This window comes from Panthera pardus, unplaced genomic scaffold (assembly GCF_024362965.1).
Source record: "Panthera pardus isolate Hobbes unplaced genomic scaffold, ASM2436296v1 HiC_scaffold_11, whole genome shotgun sequence".
NCBI lineage: Eukaryota > Metazoa > Chordata > Mammalia > Carnivora > Felidae > Panthera > Panthera pardus.
Window position 1 is genome coordinate 55,719,245 of NW_026526666.1, and position 18,033 is coordinate 55,737,277.

Sequence of the window (18,033 nt, forward strand, 5' to 3'; positions counted from 1 at the left end):
ATTCTGATATACAGTTTTCCATATTCTTGTTTTGTAGGTATTTTGTAATTTCAGTTTGTACTTTAAAAAAAATTTTTTTCCTCTTTATTTTTGAGAGAGAGAGAGAGAGAGAACGAGCGCACAAGTGGGGGAGGAACAGAGAGAGAGGGAGACACAGAATCTGAAGCAGGCTCCAGGCTCTGAGCTGTCAGCACAGAGCCCCACGCAGGGCTCAAACCCACAAACCGCGAGTTCATGACCTGAGCTGAAGTCAGATGCTTAACTGACTGAGCCACCCAGGCCCCAGTTTGTACTTTTAACTGGAAGAGTTGACAGTCCTTTTTGTTACAAAGTTTGGGTATTAATTATCAGTTTTATTGCAGTGTGATTATACAACGTAGATACTGTGTCTCATTTTTTGTACTGTGGACATGAAATAAATGTTAAGCATTTAAAAAGAAAGGTGTTCTTTATTTCAGAGTACTGAGTTAAATATACCGTATTAGTTATATTATTCTATTTTTCTATACCCTTTTTTGGTTTTGGTCCACTTGGACTGAAGGAGATGATTTATAGCCTACACATAGTTTATTTCTCTTATCTCTATTATCTATTTAGTAAACTGATACTCATAACTGTTACATCTTTTGTTACTTTTTTTTTTTTTTTTTTTTGCTTTAATCCTCTCTTATTGGGCTAAATATTGTCTTTTAGTTGTTTACTCAAGATAGTTCTTGGGAATAGTATTTCTCACATTCTTGATTGTTTAGTGTTTTCTATATTTAAAGGACAACAAAGATGGTTATGAAATTTTTTGCCTAAGACTGAATTTAAAAAAAGGGTGGTGGTGGGAAAGATCAGTAAAATGTACCAGATAAAGAACACTTAATAGAAAAAAAGAAAAAAAAAAGATACTTGAATATCATCATCTTCTGGCTTTACATATTGTTGTAGAGATATCTGAAGATGACCTGATACTTTCTTCCCTTTTAAATAACTTTTCCCCTCCCAGCTGCTCTAGGGATTCTTTCTTTAGATTTAAAATTAAATACCTTTTTTAGAATGGGTCTTGGTATTGACCAATGTTTGTTAATTTTCTCAGCCACATGATGTCTGCTTTCAATTTATTTCAGAATGTTTTCTTGAATGTAAAATAGAATATTTTCTTCCAGGGTTAGGGTTTTTCCCAAACAGACATACATATGTTGGATTTGTTTTGCTTTACTTTTTGTCTATCATTTTTCTTTTCTTTTTTAACACTTCTAAAATTTCCAATTATTGTGGTTCCTTTTCTCAGAATTTCTCTGTCCCGTAATCCCTTATGTGCTCTCCATGACATCCTTTCTTTCTTTTACCAATTATAAGTTTAAATGTCTTTTATCTTTTTTTTTTTTTCAAGTATTGTGAGCTCACATGTAACCTCCTATTTTATGTCCTCTATTTCTGGTTTTTGTTTTTGCCTTGAGTTTCTTATTTATTCTGCCTTTTATTTATTTCTGCTTTCCTTCCTAAAGTTCATATGTTTTTTATTTGAGAGAGAGAGAGTAAATGAGCACACATGCATGCGAGCAGGCAAGAGGGGCAGGTGGAGAAAGAATCTTAAGGCATGGAGCTGATACCTTGACCCTGGGATCATGTCTTGAGCCAAAACCAAGAGAGACTTGGATGCTCAACCAACTTAGCCAAGCATGCAACCCCATACTTTTTTTTTTTTAAGTTTATTTATTTATTTTGAGAGAGAGAGAGAGCACGCACATGAGGGGAGGAGGGGTCAGAGAGAGGGAGGGGGGAAGAGAGAGACTCCCAAGCAGGCTCTGCACTGGTAGAGATGCGGAGCTCGAACACGAACCATGAGATCATGACCTGAGCCAGAGTCAAGAGTCAGACACTTAACCGAGTGAGCCACCCAGGAGCCCCTAATTCAATTCTAAGACATGGCTTTGTTTTTTTACTCTGTTTGTAGCATATTATTCTTAGCAAAACTCTGTTTTATGTCTTGTTTTAAGGTTTTAAAATAAGATTTTAATATGTATATTTTATTACTTTCTAAAAATTTTTTATAACTATTTGGAATGGTTTTTTTTTTTTTTTTTTTTTTTTTTTTTACTTTTTCATTTAGCAAGTAAAAAAAGTATAAACTTTTTTCTTTTAAGCTTTTCTGTATTAAATGCTGACCTGACAATTTCTCTGTTACAGAACTTTGCTAGGGTTAAAATGCAGGTAACCATGTCACTGTCTTCCTTGGTGGGCACATCTCAAAATTTTAATGAGGAATTCTTAAGACGTTCTCTAAAGACTATATTGACATATGCTGAAGAAGATCTGGAATTGAGGGAAACAACATTTCCTGATCAGGTCAGAAACACTGCTTTCTAGATAATTAACTGAAATAGAATTATAAATAGACAGTTTCTAAATTGTTAAATCAAATTTTGTTTTTTAAAACCTGTATTTTTCTTTCAAGCCACGTATCCTAGGCTATAAATAGTGCTGAATCTTTTTGTTTCAATAAGCCATGCTTCCTTCTTGGAAAGGTTGATATCTTTGGTATGTAAGTCTGTGAATTCATAACAAATACAACAAATAGACACTGTATAAATAAATAGGAAACTTTATGATGAAATATTATTCCTACTTATTAATGAAACAGTAATTTCCCTTAAAAAGTAAGGTTTTTACAAACTACGTTTTGGTAGAATCAGAAACATAGGAGAGAATATCCTTTTGTGTTTTCCTCTTGAATCCTGTATATCCCTACATTTTATTTCTAGTTCTAGTTCTACTTGTTTCCAGATGAGAAAACTGAAAGAAAAAAAAAAAAAAAACCCAAAAAACGAAACCCAGCCAGCTCAGGAATTAGTATAAAGTTTACTACCCTTTACTCACCATACCCCAGCATGCCCGCATTCTTTAGAACTACATCAGTATCATATTATTTGTTTTGCAATCTTCAGATATTTATCTAAAATATCTTCCAAACTAATGTGGTGACTGTGAATAAATGATAATTAAAGAATGTTTTTTATAAAATTCTCTGCTTCAGGTTCAAGATTTGGTTTTCAATCTCCATATGATTCTTTCTGATACTGTTAAAATGAAGGAACACCAGGAAGATCCTGAAATGTTGATTGATCTGATGTACAGGTATCATTTGTTTGATTCATTTATACCTCGTATAATGGATTTAAATTGGTAAAAGTTAAAAATAGAAATACCCTACAATCCAGCAATTGCACTAATAGGTATTTACCCAAAGGATACAAAAATACTAATTTGAAGGGGTACGTGCACCCCGATGTTTATAGCAGCATTATCAACAATAGCCAAATTGTGGAAATAGCCCAAATGTCCATTGACTGATGAATGAATAAAGATGTGGCATATATACACAATGGGATATTACTCAGCCATAAAAAGAACCACAAAAAGACTCTTAACTGTAGAGAATAAACTGATAGTTACTGGAGGAAGGATGGGCAGGGGGATGGGTTAAATGGGTGATGGGCATTAAGAGGGGTACTGGTTGTGATGAGCACTGGGTGTTGTATGTAAGTGATGAATCAGTAAATTCTTTACCTGAAACTAATATTACACTGTATGGTAACTAACTGGGATTTAAATAAAAAATAAATTGGTAAAACATACAGAAAACATTGGATAAAAAAATAAACATACCAGAATTACTTAAGCCATTTTCTAATGGTAGATCAGATCCCCTGTGTCACTTCTCTGGGAACTATGCATAATTGTTTAGTATATTTATTGATTATCAAAAATGAGGATTTTTAAAAATAATTGATACATATTTAGCACCTTGGGATCACATGCCCTAGATTTCATGCAGACACCCAAGACCCATATTTTAAATGTAAAAATCAGCCCTTTGGGAAGAAAATACAGTGTATTAATGTTCTAACATTAATTTTCCTGATTTTAAATATGGTTGTACCTATAACATGATACTTGCAGGAGCACATTTTGAGAAATTTGTAATTCCTATTTATATCTTGAAAGATGCAAGTAAAACTTTGCCATACAGCCCTCTCTTTTTACAGTTTTGGAGTCTTTTAAGACAAATAAAACAAACATTTTACTTAAAATAAATATGATGCAATGATACTATCTTACAGATCTTTTTTTCTTGACGATGAAATTTCTTTATATTCCCCTAACGAACACGTAAATTCCCATAGCTTTCCCTTACTGATACCATGTCATTTTTTAGTCCCCCTACAAAAAAAACATCTATTAACCATTGCATGGGCCCACAGTTACTTCTTTAAACATACTTAAAGACACTTTCATACCATTTGAAAACTTGTCTTAATAGGTTGTGTTCAATAGCGGAAACCTCTCTAGGTAAACACTAAACAAGCAGTCTAAGTTCTCTTCCAGCTTGGGAAACAAATGCTAACTGAAAAGAATTTGTGTTCTAATTAGAATTGCCAAGGGCTACCAGACCTCTCCAGATCTGCGATTGACCTGGTTGCAGAACATGGCTGGCAAACACTCAGAACGCAGCAATCATGCTGAAGCTGCCCAGTGCCTTGTCCACTCTGCAGCCCTTGTTGCTGAGTATTTGAGCATGCTGGAGGACCGCAAATACCTTCCTGTGGGATGTGTAACATTTCAGGTAGGAATCTGCCAGGTTTACATTAAATCGAGGTATGTCCTTCATACTTTTAACTTTTCTCACCGCTGTTAAGATTCACTCAGCTTGTAAGGACAGCATAAAGACTAAAGGGGATATTTCACAAGATAAATTAACAGTTCTCTGTCACTGTCATGAATACATTTTTAAAGAGTACTCCGTGTTAGTTTTCTTTCCTCATTTTTTTTTTACCTCTAAATATCAGTGCTAAGTAGATTTATTCTCTTTGCCTATACTGCTAGGGGCTTCATAGCATCTATGAAATATACCCAAAATGCTGAGAATCAGAATACAGTAGAAACTCTTAATTGGCTTTTACTTAAGACATCAGATAACCCAACATTCTCCAATACCTGTATAAAATGTGCAGATACCATGGCTCAGAGATGATAGTTTGCTCCCTACTAGGGTTACATACCTCTGACCTACTAGTTGAAATCTTTGCTTACCAGAAGTCAGTTATGCTTTCTTTGCTTTTTTCAAAACCCGTTAATGCCAGATCTGGGAAATTACAAAATTTAATTACATGTTATGTCCTCTGGTGAAATCTGAATGAAGAAAGAAAGTCAGTCATTGTTTCTCTGAAAACTAAGTTAAATGTTTTGCAAAGACTTGATAAAAGTGAGTCTCCACAACAGTTGCTATTGAATTAATTTTGGACCAACTACAAAAGATTGGGGAGAAATCTCCTAGAAATCTAGGATAATTTGATAACCTTTTAAGTTTCAAGTTTTTACTCTGAAGAAACCAGAACTGGAAATCTGGTTTTTTTTTTAGAGAGAGAGAGGGAGAGTATGAGCTGGGGAGAGGGGCAGAGGGAAAGAGAGAATCTTAAATAGGTTCTACACTCAGCATGGCGCCCGGAGAGCAGGGCTTGATCCCACAACCTTGAGATCAGGACTTGAACCAAAATCAAGAGTCATATGCTCAACGGACCAAGACACTCAGGCACCCCCAGAACTGGAAATATTAAATGAAGATTGCGTTATTGCTGTCTAGTCAAGAGAGATTACATGAAAATCTGATCTGGAGACCCATACACAAAGAAAAAGCCTGAGATCAACTTCAAAAAAATGTCAGATGAGTCTATCTGCTGTAAATGTTTAGGTTAAAATATTTAAGGTAGTATGTATTATTTCTTTTTTGGAAATACTAGCTGATCCCAATCTCATTGGGTAAGAGTTTTACCTGAGTTTTTTCATTAACTCAATGTTTGTTAAGCAAGCCAAAACACCATTTCATACTTGAATTTTCCTCTTGGGGAGTTTTGACAAGATCATTGAAGTTAAAAATTAAGACTGTTTAAGTCTCTCGAGATGTCCTGTATCATATTGCTATTTTCCTTAGCCCATGATTTTTCATATTTTTAATTGTCATGGTTTTTATTAATGGAAAAGTTACCTGACAATAATGGTACCATTTGATTGTCATCTCCAAAATAGAGAAAGATTCTGGAAATTTGTCTTTTATCTTTGCATTGACTACCCACCCCCTTTTTAAACCGAAGCTGCTATTTATATTTCATTTTCAGTTCCTTCTTCACACACATCTTTCATGCTAAGAAATTCCATATCTAAAGCCATTTCAACTTTTTCCCCCAGAATATTTCCTCTAATGTTTTAGAAGAATCTGCAGTCTCAGATGACGTGGTATCTCCAGATGAAGAAGGTATCTGCTCTGGAAAGTACTTTACTGAGACAGGACTCGTGGGATTACTGGAACAAGCAGCTGCTTCTTTCTCTATGGTAGATGACTCCTGTTCATTCTCTTTCACCAGATACATACCTCTGGATTATGAATGACATGTGTATTCTCTCTGCCTGTGACCCTGCTCTTCCTTTATGCTAGTTTTCTCCAAGTACCTTAAGAACTGAGAGTTTCCTTGAGTTTCATTTTACGTGATCTGAACTAGCAGGGAAAAAATGTTTTTTTGCTATTAATGGAATATTTTAATAAATACACACTCTGTGTTTGTGTATATGTGTGCAATTTTAATAATTCACAGTAGTGCAGTGGCCTGTATTACAGAAGTTCTTTTGTAATAGCATATAATTATGAAATTCACTGTTTTTCAGTGAATCCGTTTAATCTTAATTATAATAATTACTGGGGCATTTTAGTTACACTGTATTTATTTCACTATTATAGTTATATGATTGCATAAATTCCTGTGAACTTTTACTGGAAAATATCAGAACCGTATGTTTATTTCCTTGGGAAAATATGTTTGCTGATTTGTGTGGTAATACGAATTCAGCAGCTCTTGGAAAACATCTCTTTCTTCCTTCACTACAGCCACCAATTCATTATTAAGGACAAGAAAACAGAATAGCAGTACAAACACATTTTGTCCATCACTTTGATTATAGGCAGAGCAACCCTTGGCCAGCCACTGGCTAACTGCCCCCTAGTGGAATAAAATCTGGTAGCTTAGAATCTTCTTACATTTTGTGAAAGATAACTGATATTTTCCCATCGGATATTTCCAGTAAGATTTCCTGTGCCAATTTAATATTTTAGAAATGTAAATAATTTTAGTTTGCCAGGAGGCCACAAGTTATCTGATATCTGTGACCAGTGTAATAATTAATAATTAGATTTCTTTTATTCCACTGCTCAGAATTCTGCAATAGTTTATATGCCTGTGTAAGTACCGACACATACACACTAGTGAAGTAATTACTGGGTAGATAGCAAAATATTCAATTTAACTTAAACAGAAATTTAAACTTAACATATGTTAAATACACACACACACACACACACACACACACACACACACACACACACACACACACCATCCATCCATCCATCCATCCATCTGGAGGAATCAATACGTTGTGCAAAATTCTTTTATTAAGAGTTAATAAAATTAAACATTAGTAGTGTTAATTTTTATGTCCTATTGGGAAAGTGTCATTGGTATTGCCTTAGTAGAAATATTGTGAATTCATAAATTGTAATTATTTACTTTCATATCAATGTAACAGAAAACATATAACATTATTTTTATAGGCTGGCATGTATGAAGCAGTAAACGAGGTTTACAAAGTACTTATTCCTATTCATGAAGCTAATCGGGATGCAAAGAAACTATCCACAATTCATGGTAAACTTCAAGAAGCATTCAGCAAAATTGTTCATCAGGTAATGACTGCAATTTCTAGCTTCAGTGTAAATGGAGAAAACTGTCTAAAAGCATTAGTGTTGCTTTGTACTGATGTCAAACTAGATCCAATGAAATGACCATTTTAATCAGATTATAAATGAACAATGTCAAAATGATGGTTCATGGCCAGAGCAGACTCATTAACAAAAAATGAATTTACTTAGGGTAGATAATGATCATCCTAAATTTTCTACACAGTTTTTTTCTTCACTTTTAAACACTAATTAGTAGTTAGCAAGTTTTTTTTTAAATCATGAGTTCTTTTTGTTTCACAGTATGGGTTAAAATTATAAATCTGATTTTTACATGGATTTCTTTTGCTGCCAAAAATTTTTATATGTAAGGTAGTTTTTTATTAAATGATATTAAAGTCTAATAAACTAATATTGTTAATGTTTTCAACTCAACAGTAACTGTTTTTCCTAGATGTTCCATTCAGTCATCCTTTAATATATTTCTAACATGAAAATAGTATTTAGTGAAAATAATGAATAAAACTGTTATCTTATGTTTATTCGATTATAATAGTATGATTTTAGTACTTGTTTATAGTTCATGGAATCCACATATTATCACCAAAATTAAAATTAGCATAAGCTTGGTTTAAAAAATGAAGTCAACTATTAGCAATTGATTAACAAAAAATGAAACTAAAATCTGGGCTCTGTTAAAATACTCTGAAATATCTTATTGAGCCTCCTCCTTCCCCATTTTTCCATTCCCTTCTCTGGGCTACCTGTGCTGTTATCTGCTACTACCATCATCTAAGAAGGAAGTGGAGTATTGATTATCTACTTTTGTATTCATTACTAGTCCTGCTGTACCCTCTGTCAGCTTGACCTCTTTCTTGCCATGAACTAAGCTATTCTAGATGAATTGATAGAATCTGAAAAATGTTAATCGTCTTAAAACAGGGCTGCTACACTGTTAAGCCACTATTTTATTATCACTACTAAAACATTGAAGTTGCAAGAGATTTATTAGGATTCATAATGGTAACAGGTGGGTCTTTTTATAGTCAGTTGTACATATACTGTCAAAGGAGCCTCATCCCAGCTTCTAGAGCTGTAAAGTGCAAATTACACGGCAGGTCTGGAACACCTGGAGCTGGTAGTTTGCAAGAAATTTTCATACATTAGTATCATAAGCATCTGAGCAAAATTGTGATTTCTGTTCCAGTTTACCCTGGGTAGTTCAGCAAAGCGCAACTCCGTAGTTAGAGATCTAATTCAGACACATTCATGAAACAAGCAGCTGTCTCTTTTTCACCAAAATGTGTACTTTCCCTTATTAGAGTTTTTAAAAGATGAAATTTTAACTACTAGGTTTTGAACAAGCAGTTTATAAAATTATCACAGATCTCAAGTGAAAGAATATGGTGTTTAAAATATCCTGCTGTCTTCTATTCACGGAGAAGAATTTACGATATATGGTACCTTACACTGCTGAAGTTCCTTTTGGCCTTTTTTTGTTCTTTTGAAACAGTTTTTTTTATGACTTGCCCTTTTTTACTTTTTATTATACAGAGTACTGGCTGGGAGGTAGGTAATGTTTTAGTTAGTTAAAGACACTAATAGATTGATTTGATCAGATTTCTTATGCCAATGCTTTGCCCACATGTGCTAGCTGTGGGCATTCTGTTGCTATCTGCTATCAACTGAATTCATTAACCAAAGAAATTTTGTTAAAATACTGTTAAGTTATTTTAAGCAATTTATTAAGAGGTTGCAGGCAGTGCATGGAAATTCCTATGTTACACTAATGAGATTCTTTGGTAAATGAGCCACTTTGTCATCACTTTAGTTTGTTTTTATCCTTTGAAGCATTTTCTTTCATCAACATTTACACACAGATTTCTTTTTTTAACCATACTGTTTCACCTCATTTTACAGAGGTCGATTTATGTGTTATTGCTCAGAGGTGTAACTAAAAAATACCATATTTCATCTGATCAAAGACGCCATCAATTGTAAGACATACCATTATTTTATATGCCTTTAAGAAAGAAGAAAAAAAACATATTAAAGCACAACAGCCATCAGTGGAAAGATGAATGCTAACTACAGAGATATTAAAATGTGGGCCCCAAAAAACGTGCGTCTTAGAATTGATGAAATAATGTGTTGATTTGATCTGGAGTCACTTCACCTTGAGTAGAAGCAATACTGAGGAAGGAAATTCACTTTGTCATTTAAATTTTGTTGGCAGAAGGGATAAAGAGACTGAGAGAACATGAAATTTACTTTGACCTCCTGTACTGACAGTTTGATAATTCGTGTTTAATGAAGACTACATATGCTTCCTTTTATGTAGTAGGTAGGCTTGTGAAAAGTTCTATGTGAATCAGATTTTACCTGAAAAAAAGCCAGGAAGAATTGATTGCTGTTGTTTTAAATCTTTCTGGGAAGGAAAGAATTCTATAAACTGTGCCCTACTTTATGTTGACGAGGTAAAGCAAGGTATTAATCAGGTTTATTTTAAGCTAGGTATATTTGTACAGTTGTCTGCTTTGCCTCTCACTTTGAGGTCAGATTTATGTTGGTTCAACAGCGTAGGCTTTCTCTGGTTTTGTACTACAGTCCTTATTTGGGGACCCAAATAGAAAACCTTGGGAATAAACGTTGCTGCTATGTTTCTTTCATTTCTGAATTAGTCCCCACCTTTTGCTTTTCTTCAGATGAAGCCAGTCTTTTACATCTACCTTAATTCTCCAGATTAAATGCATATGATCTTATTAATATCTAATATATAATTCCTCATTTTTTGTGGCTCAGTGAAGAGATCTAGAAAGAGACTTGCCATGGTTAATCTGTGAGTGGTACAGTTCCTTAGGGATTTCCTAACATGAAATGAAATTAGCTGAAAAGTAGGCATGAGAAAAGACACATTGAAACCTCTGAGCAGTTTATCACTAGTCTGCTTGATGCTAAATCGACCCCTGAAAGGTATAATTTTCACTGGTTATGACATTAATACCATTCTGTCATCATGTTGATTGCATGGTAAAAGTCACACAGACTTTTTTTTGTTTATATTCTTGTCACTGCCTCTCACTGGACTTTTAGCTTTGTAGCTTCTAAAATTGTTGCACGTTTGTTTTTTGCTTTTTCCCTTGTAAAACTTAAATGGATGCTTGCATTTTAAAAATGTGTTTGCTACCATTTGCTGCTTATTTGTTTTGAAATTTCCCTAATTAAAATGCTTTCTGTTTTCTCTTCTCTCTTGCCCCTGGTTGCTGACCCTACTCCCTACTTTTACTATTGTCTATTGTGGTAAGTTCCTATCTTGTGAATATTTTTCTTTTTGACTCTGGGAAAACTTCAGTGATTTCATTTTTTTCTGAAAGCTATGTTTCCTAGCTAATATCCTAGTATTCTCAAAGAAGTCTAACTGGTTTAATATCCAGTAAGGATGACTTATACATTGTAGAAAGGCTCTTTGAATTGGTAACTCACTACCTGACTTATAGCCCACTACCTGGGCTTATATATTAGTGTGTTTCATTTTTCATTATGCTGTTTGATTTGGTACAAATTATTTGAGTTGGCAAAGCTTTTGAGGGATGTGTGTGTATGTGCGCGCGCGCGTGCGTGTGTCTGTGTGTAAAAGATAACTCTAAAACTTGACACTTAGCAGTTTGGTAAAGTGTTTAATCATGCAAAATAACAAATCATGAACTCTTCATAAATCATGGTGGCTGTTATCTGCTCTGGCAGTTTCAGTACCTTAATGGCTATGTAGTATTCACTTTTTCCCAAGCCCGTTTATTTTTCTTAAATAATAGGAAATATTTTTCTTAAAATAATAGGAAACAAAATGTTTTCTAATCATTTCTTTCTTATGACTACATTTAAAAAATATTTTTAGAAAAAGAAATACTGAATTTCTATATGGAAATTCTTATACTGATTTCATATTTTGTGTGTGTGTTTCATTTCTAAAAGATGTATTTATCCATGTGCAACAGTGATCAATTTCAGAAGTAGATTAATGCAAGTTTGAATTTTTCAGAATAATCAATCCCCAAACATTGGCTATAGTCATATGACACTTTTCTCAATTTTTTTCTTTTTAATTTTTTAATGTTTATTTATTTTTGAGAGAGACACAGAGCATGAGCGGGGGAGGGGCAGAAAGAGAGGCAGACACAGAACCTGAAGCAGGCTTCAGGCTCTGAGCTGTCAAAACAGAGCCCAACGTGGGGCTCGAATGAACCCATGAACCATTAGATCGTGACCTGAGCTGAGGTCGGACACTTAACCTACTGAGCCACCCAGGCACCCCTCAATTTTTTTTCTTAAAAGATAACATTTTTCTTTAAAGGGAATATCACCACCCTAGTAAGTATATCTTATATTCTCCAGAAAGGCTAGAGAAGGTGGGCTTATTAGCTTTGTGAAGCCAGACTCTTCCTGCTGGACCACTAAAGAAAAGTGGGGCACCCTAACTTTTGAGATTGAAGCACGGAAAAAGGCTATGTCTTACCTCTTGTCATTTGGCTGGATGGACATGAATGTGAGGCAGTGTTTGGTTTTTATATGCTCAGAAATATTGGCTATAGTTCTGGTGCAGTGGTTTCTGTTGAATTTTTTATGCTTTATGCCATGCTAAAGCTAAGTGAGATAAATTAACTTATCTAAGCAAGTAAAGGTAGAGCAGAATTGGAAACTGCAATATAATGGAGGTGGGGGTAGTCTCTGAAAGAAGGGAATGAAGAAAATTCCAAGAGCATAGTCTTTACCTCTGGAATGTTAAGTCAGATATTAAGAAAGTTAAGGAAAACATAATAGGTAGGAAGAATCTTATCTTCAGGAGGAGATGCCTTTTGGGTAGTTAGTGACTCCCTGATAATTGGTACAGACCCATGACTGAGCACCTGACAGTGCTGTACTGCTGATTGTGTTCTGCCCTTATGCTACTCTTCGGGAGAAAAAGAAAGATATGGACAGCAAACATGTACTGTGTAGATGATATTAGATGTGATTTCTTTTTCCCGGACTGGCCATGTAATGGTAAAAACTGAACCTCTGATAAGAAATGTAGTAGGATATATCTTAGAATATGTTCAGTAGGTGAATCACCAACCTGGTTATCATATTAGAGTATGGAAGGAAGGAAATGCAAGCATGCAAAAACAACTATGGTAGAGGACAGTGTTGTAACATAGAGAAAGACAAACCATAGGATGGGAGGTATCCAGTAATTCTCAAAAGGCTTACTCAAGGAAATTGTCAAAAATTACCAAGGAAAACATAAGAGAAGTGGAAGATGGCTTAGAGATCATACTGATGTCCTAGTGTTTGTGTATCAGTATATAGGGCATAGGGATTTTTATAGCTTTTTTTTTTTTTAATGTTTTTATTTATTTTTGAGAGAGAAAGGTAAGTGCAAGCAGAGGAGGGGTGGAGAGAGAGGAGACACAGAATCTAAAGCAGGCTCCAGGCTCTGAGCTATCAGCACAGAGCCCAACATGGGGCTTGGACCCGCGAATGGTGAGATCATGACCTGAGCCAAAGTCAGACGCCCAGTCAACTGAGCCACCCAGGCACCCCTGGGATTTTTATACCTTAATTAAGAACTTGGACTTAAGGTGTCAAATATATTGGTCTTTAACTCCCAGCTCCAACACTGAGTAACAGTGTGACCTTGGGCAAATTACTTTTCCTCCTCTATAAAATGAGAGTGAAAAAATGATACCTATTTCATAATTGTGATAAGAATTAACAATGATGCATGTAAAGGGGATAGCCAGTGTGTAGCACATAGTAAGTCATTTAAAAACATTAGAGATTATTTTTATTGTTGTTACTATAACATCATCATCATCCTCATCATCACTGCTACTTATGTTAACACATTTTGGCTAATGAAGTCTAAGAGGTGTTATGTTTCCAAGCTGACATCTATGGCTAAATAAACTGATAAAAAATGTTTGTGCTCTATAAGAGAAATAGATCTGGTAGACGAGGAGGGACAGAAATTACCACTGTATGAAATAGTGGTATGCTTTTCTGGAAATCAATTACCTTGAAGAAAGTGTAGCAGAAAACAGTTACGTGAGGATAAAAGTTTTAGTAGTGATATTATTATAGAAGTACACAACCAACTCAATAGAATGTTCTTGCTAAATAAAGATAACAAAAGTAGAAAAGATTTGAAATCCATTTGTCATAAGACATCTCAGCCATTGGAGACATGGATAGATGAGTAGATGGATTTCCTTGTCTGGGACATGGTTTCATCCCATGAGATTGTGGAACCAATAAGTAGAACTGCCAAGGAAGAATTAAGTTGGAGTGTGGAAATGATAGGAATCTCAGAAAGAATTCATGGCCGTAAGGAAAAGTAATGCTAGAAAAAAGAGAGGCAAGGTGATAGGAAAGTGGAAAACCAGTGTCATCCTGTGGTCCAGAACTGAGGAGGAAATAAAATGAAGTGAGGTTTTTCCTGAGGAGGAAACTATATGTATAATTATGCTTTCATGAACATGTAGAGTCAGTGGTTTTACACTAGGGAACTCTTTGTAAATTGAAGCTAAATTTCCTCAAACTCTTAGTCTTCCTTCTGCTGCTGTTCCCTCTCCCATGCCAGTGCACACACATTCATTCTCAGTTCCAGTAACTCCTCAGAGTTAACTCTGATCTACTCCATTCTACCTCTTGCACACTCCCCTTCAACTGCACTAGCCACCTTCCTTGTTCCTCAAACATACTGGGTAGGCTTCTGCCTGGAATGCTTTTCCCCACAGGTCCACATAAATCACTCTCACACCTCCGTCACATCTTTGCTCACATGTCCCCTTTTGGTGAGACCCACCCTGACCACACTCTTTGTCTCTTCTGTTCACTGATTTCTCACAAACATCTAGAACAGTTTGCCGACATATAGTAGGCACTAAATAAATATGTGAATGGATGAGTGGTTTCCCTCACATTCTGTTTTGTGCCTTTCTACGACTTTTCTTTCTTTCTCTCTCTGCTTTCTCCCTCTTCTTTCCTTCCTTCCCACATCCACTTAGCCATTCTTTTGAGTTGTAGAACCCTGTGTGTCACCTCTTTTGAGATCTGACTCCAGCAGGATTAATCTTTCCTTTCTCAATACCACTTTTTATTACAGCACATGACCATTTTTACTGTAATTATTTTAGTATATCCTTTACTTTCTTGAGAGGCCAAGTCTTTTTATTTTTATTTTTATTTTCATATTACTGAGTATGAATAGTGTCTAACATATTATCAGCACTCAATACTTTTTTTCCTTGATCTGAATGTCAGTATGAGAAAGTAAATAAGAAGTTTAAGCCTACTAACTAGTTACAAGCTGCATTAATAAAATTCAAGTTTATATGGAGGGAGTCAGTGAGCCCACTAATCCCTGCACTGATCAGATCACATCAGCAATATTGTGTCTATTTCTGGGATTCCACACGTTGAAAGGTGGCGTTGAAAAACTGATAAAATGTAAACAAGATAGTAATTCCTATCATATAAAGATGATTGACAACTGGAAAGTTTAGCTAAGGGAAACAAGGCCTAATAGCAGTCTTCACATATTTAAAAAGCCACAATATTAAAGATTTGGAATAGTGTTTGAAGTTGGAAACCTCTGAGAGGAATAGAGCCAGAATAAGAAAACGTTAGTATTTGTGGTTTTTCTTTATTTAATTAATTTTTTAAATGTTTACTTATTTTTGAGAGGGAGAGACAGCAAGCTAGGCAGGGGCAGAGAGAGAGGGAGACACAGAATCTGAAGCAGGCTCCAAGCTCTGAGCTGTCAGCACAGAGCCCAATGTGGGGCTCGAACTCATGAACAACAAGATCATGACCTGAGCCGAAGTCGGACGCTTAACCGACTGAGCCACCCAGGCGCCCCTAGTATTTGTGGTTTTTAAAAAGTAGTAATGTATATCTACACATGTGTATGACATTTTTGAAACCTAACTATCACAAATCGTTGATTTTCTCAAATGCCATTTTCACTTTCCATGCAGTGCCTTCATTCCTTATGTCAAAATTTGCTGTTATATTATTTTATTGACTTACTGATGGTTTTAATCAGAATTTAATACCTTTTTGTCTACAGAGATTTAATTTGCTATAGAGCTTAATTTTTATGCCTATTAAATTTTGAAATAACTAAAAAAATTTTTATTTTTAAAATTTTTATTGCGGGAGAGAGAGAGAGAGAGAGTGGGGGAGGGGGACAGAGGGAGAGAGAGATGTGAGGCTTGATCCCACAACTCTGGGATCAGGACCTGAGCCAAAAACAAGAATCGGATGCTCAACTGACAGAGCAACCCAGGCACCACCTGAAAAGAAACTTTAAATTAAAAGCCTCAAGTTTCTTTAGTGCCAAAGACATTTTTTTCTTCAAAACTGTATTTCTTCTGGGTAAAAATGTGGGGATATTTTTAGTCACTGTACTTTTTTTTTTTTTTTTTTTTTGGTATTAAGGATCAGAGTTTTGCTTAATTATCTGTTTAATTTGTGACTTATTTTACATATCCTTTTGCCTTCCAGTAAGAACTCAATATAGGAAAAATAAGTATAAGACAGATTAGGCTTAAAGAGAATTCAGAGGTTTCTGAATACTTATGTGTGGCTCTGTATATAGGCACTACCATAAAATCCTTCTGAAATATCGTTGTAAATGAACTGTAAAGACTGCATAGAAAGCTTCCAAATATTTTATCTTTATTGAAGGAATTTGTTTTCAAATGCACTGTGTAAGAGTTCAGATGATCTTAGTGTACTTTGTACTTGAATGTGTGGTTAATGCATGCAGTAGGTGGTTTGGGGACTTTAGAATAACCAACTCATGTCAAATTTTTCTCTTTTTATCTTTCATTCATGAATTTTCCCCTTTATATTCCATTTTTAGTTACTCTTCCACGTATAAATATTTTTATTGGCAGAGGGATTCCCTATTGTAAATTTTTTATGTCAGGGCTTCCTGATGGTCTTGACATTTACTGTCTCCTCTGTGCCAGGTGCTATATACCCGGCTTTTAACTTTCATGATCTCATTTATTACATTTGTAAAGGGATTATATATAAAGGTAAATGCTAACTAAAAATATCAGTGTTATTTTTAAATTTAACTTTATTTAGTATGCTGTAATTTCAGAATAATTAAGACACAGTTCATGGTATCCCAAGCATCTTTTCTTACAGTAAGGAAAATAATTTATCTCAGTTGCGTAGGGACTTAAAAACACAGACCAATTTGAGGTGGTCACTTGGTACAAACTGTGAAAAGCCTATACCATATGTGACTTAGTCACTTGATAAAAGTCCTAATTGCATAACGTTATTTGTTAGAAAAAAATGAAAAAGAAAGATTATTTACTTCGTTTTAAGTTCATTTGAGAAATAAAATATTGTAATTTTAAATTAAATATTTTTGCAGTTTTTGAGAATTTTATACCGTAGTAGCAATCTAAACATAATGTAAAAAACAAAAAAACTTTGTATTAAGGTTTCTTTGTTTTCCTACACCTAGGATGGTAAGCGGATGTTTGGCACCTATTTTCGTGTTGGTTTTTATGGAACCAAGTTCGGGGATTTGGATGAACAGGAATTTGTCTACAAGGAGCCTGCAATAACCAAACTTGCGGAGATCTCTCACAGATTGGAGGTGAATGCTGCAGTAGTTTATAAATGTCATCTTTAATTTGTATTTTCTATGATGAATAGACTGTCAGATCCAGATCTAATCATTTAATAAGCCAGATCATGCCAAACTACTCCTTTACAAAATAAAGATTTTTTGATAGGTACAGTAATATGCTTTCTAATCCTTCAAATCTTTTATGGCAACAGTAAAATAATATTAACTGCTTCTTTTTGAGGCTCTATTTTCACATCTGTCTTAGAAGGCCCTACACCCTTCAGAATTACTGTGATTTACAGAGAAATGTGTATAGTATTATCTGCACTTTGTAGAAAAAGACATAAGCAGTTACGTAGCAACTAATAATAGAATTGGAACTAGAACCTCAAGAAATTTCTGACCCAAGTGCATTATCTCTTTGGCCTGATTCCCAGGGAGATTCCTTTAGGACTTAAAAGCCTGAAATCACACCCTGAAAACACTTCTTAGAACCCCTTAACCTTCTTTTTCACTCCTTATTCATTTTCACCAAGATGATAAATTTTCATATTAAGAGGTTTACCAATCTTCTCTGCTGTAGTTACTCTTTCCAACCTTTCTTTATTCTTTTTACTCAAAAGGC

General features: G+C 34.8%; 1 protein-coding gene across 12 annotated transcripts in view; it reads left to right on the forward strand.

Annotated features, from left to right (window-relative positions):
• The window catches only part of DOCK7 (dedicator of cytokinesis 7), a 224,801-nt gene that overhangs the window by 189,109 nt on the left and 17,659 nt on the right, over positions 1–18,033 (forward strand). For 6 of the 12 annotated variants that reach the window (XM_019449050.2, XM_019449053.2, XM_019449055.2 and 3 more), the window contains 7 exons: positions 2,176–2,334; positions 3,023–3,123; positions 4,420–4,612; positions 6,232–6,375; positions 7,646–7,777; positions 9,326–9,340; positions 17,310–17,435. In XM_019449050.2, the coding sequence (XP_019304595.1) occupies positions 2,176–2,334; positions 3,023–3,123; positions 4,420–4,612; positions 6,232–6,375; positions 7,646–7,777; positions 9,326–9,340; positions 17,310–17,435 (870 nt within the window). Of the gene's footprint in view, positions 1–2,175; positions 2,335–3,022; positions 3,124–4,419; positions 4,613–6,231; positions 6,376–7,645; positions 7,778–9,325; positions 9,341–17,300; positions 17,436–18,033 lie in introns of all 12 variants that reach the window. The other 6 variants (XM_019449048.2, XM_019449051.2, XM_019449054.2 and 3 more) reach the window with 2 other exon arrangements.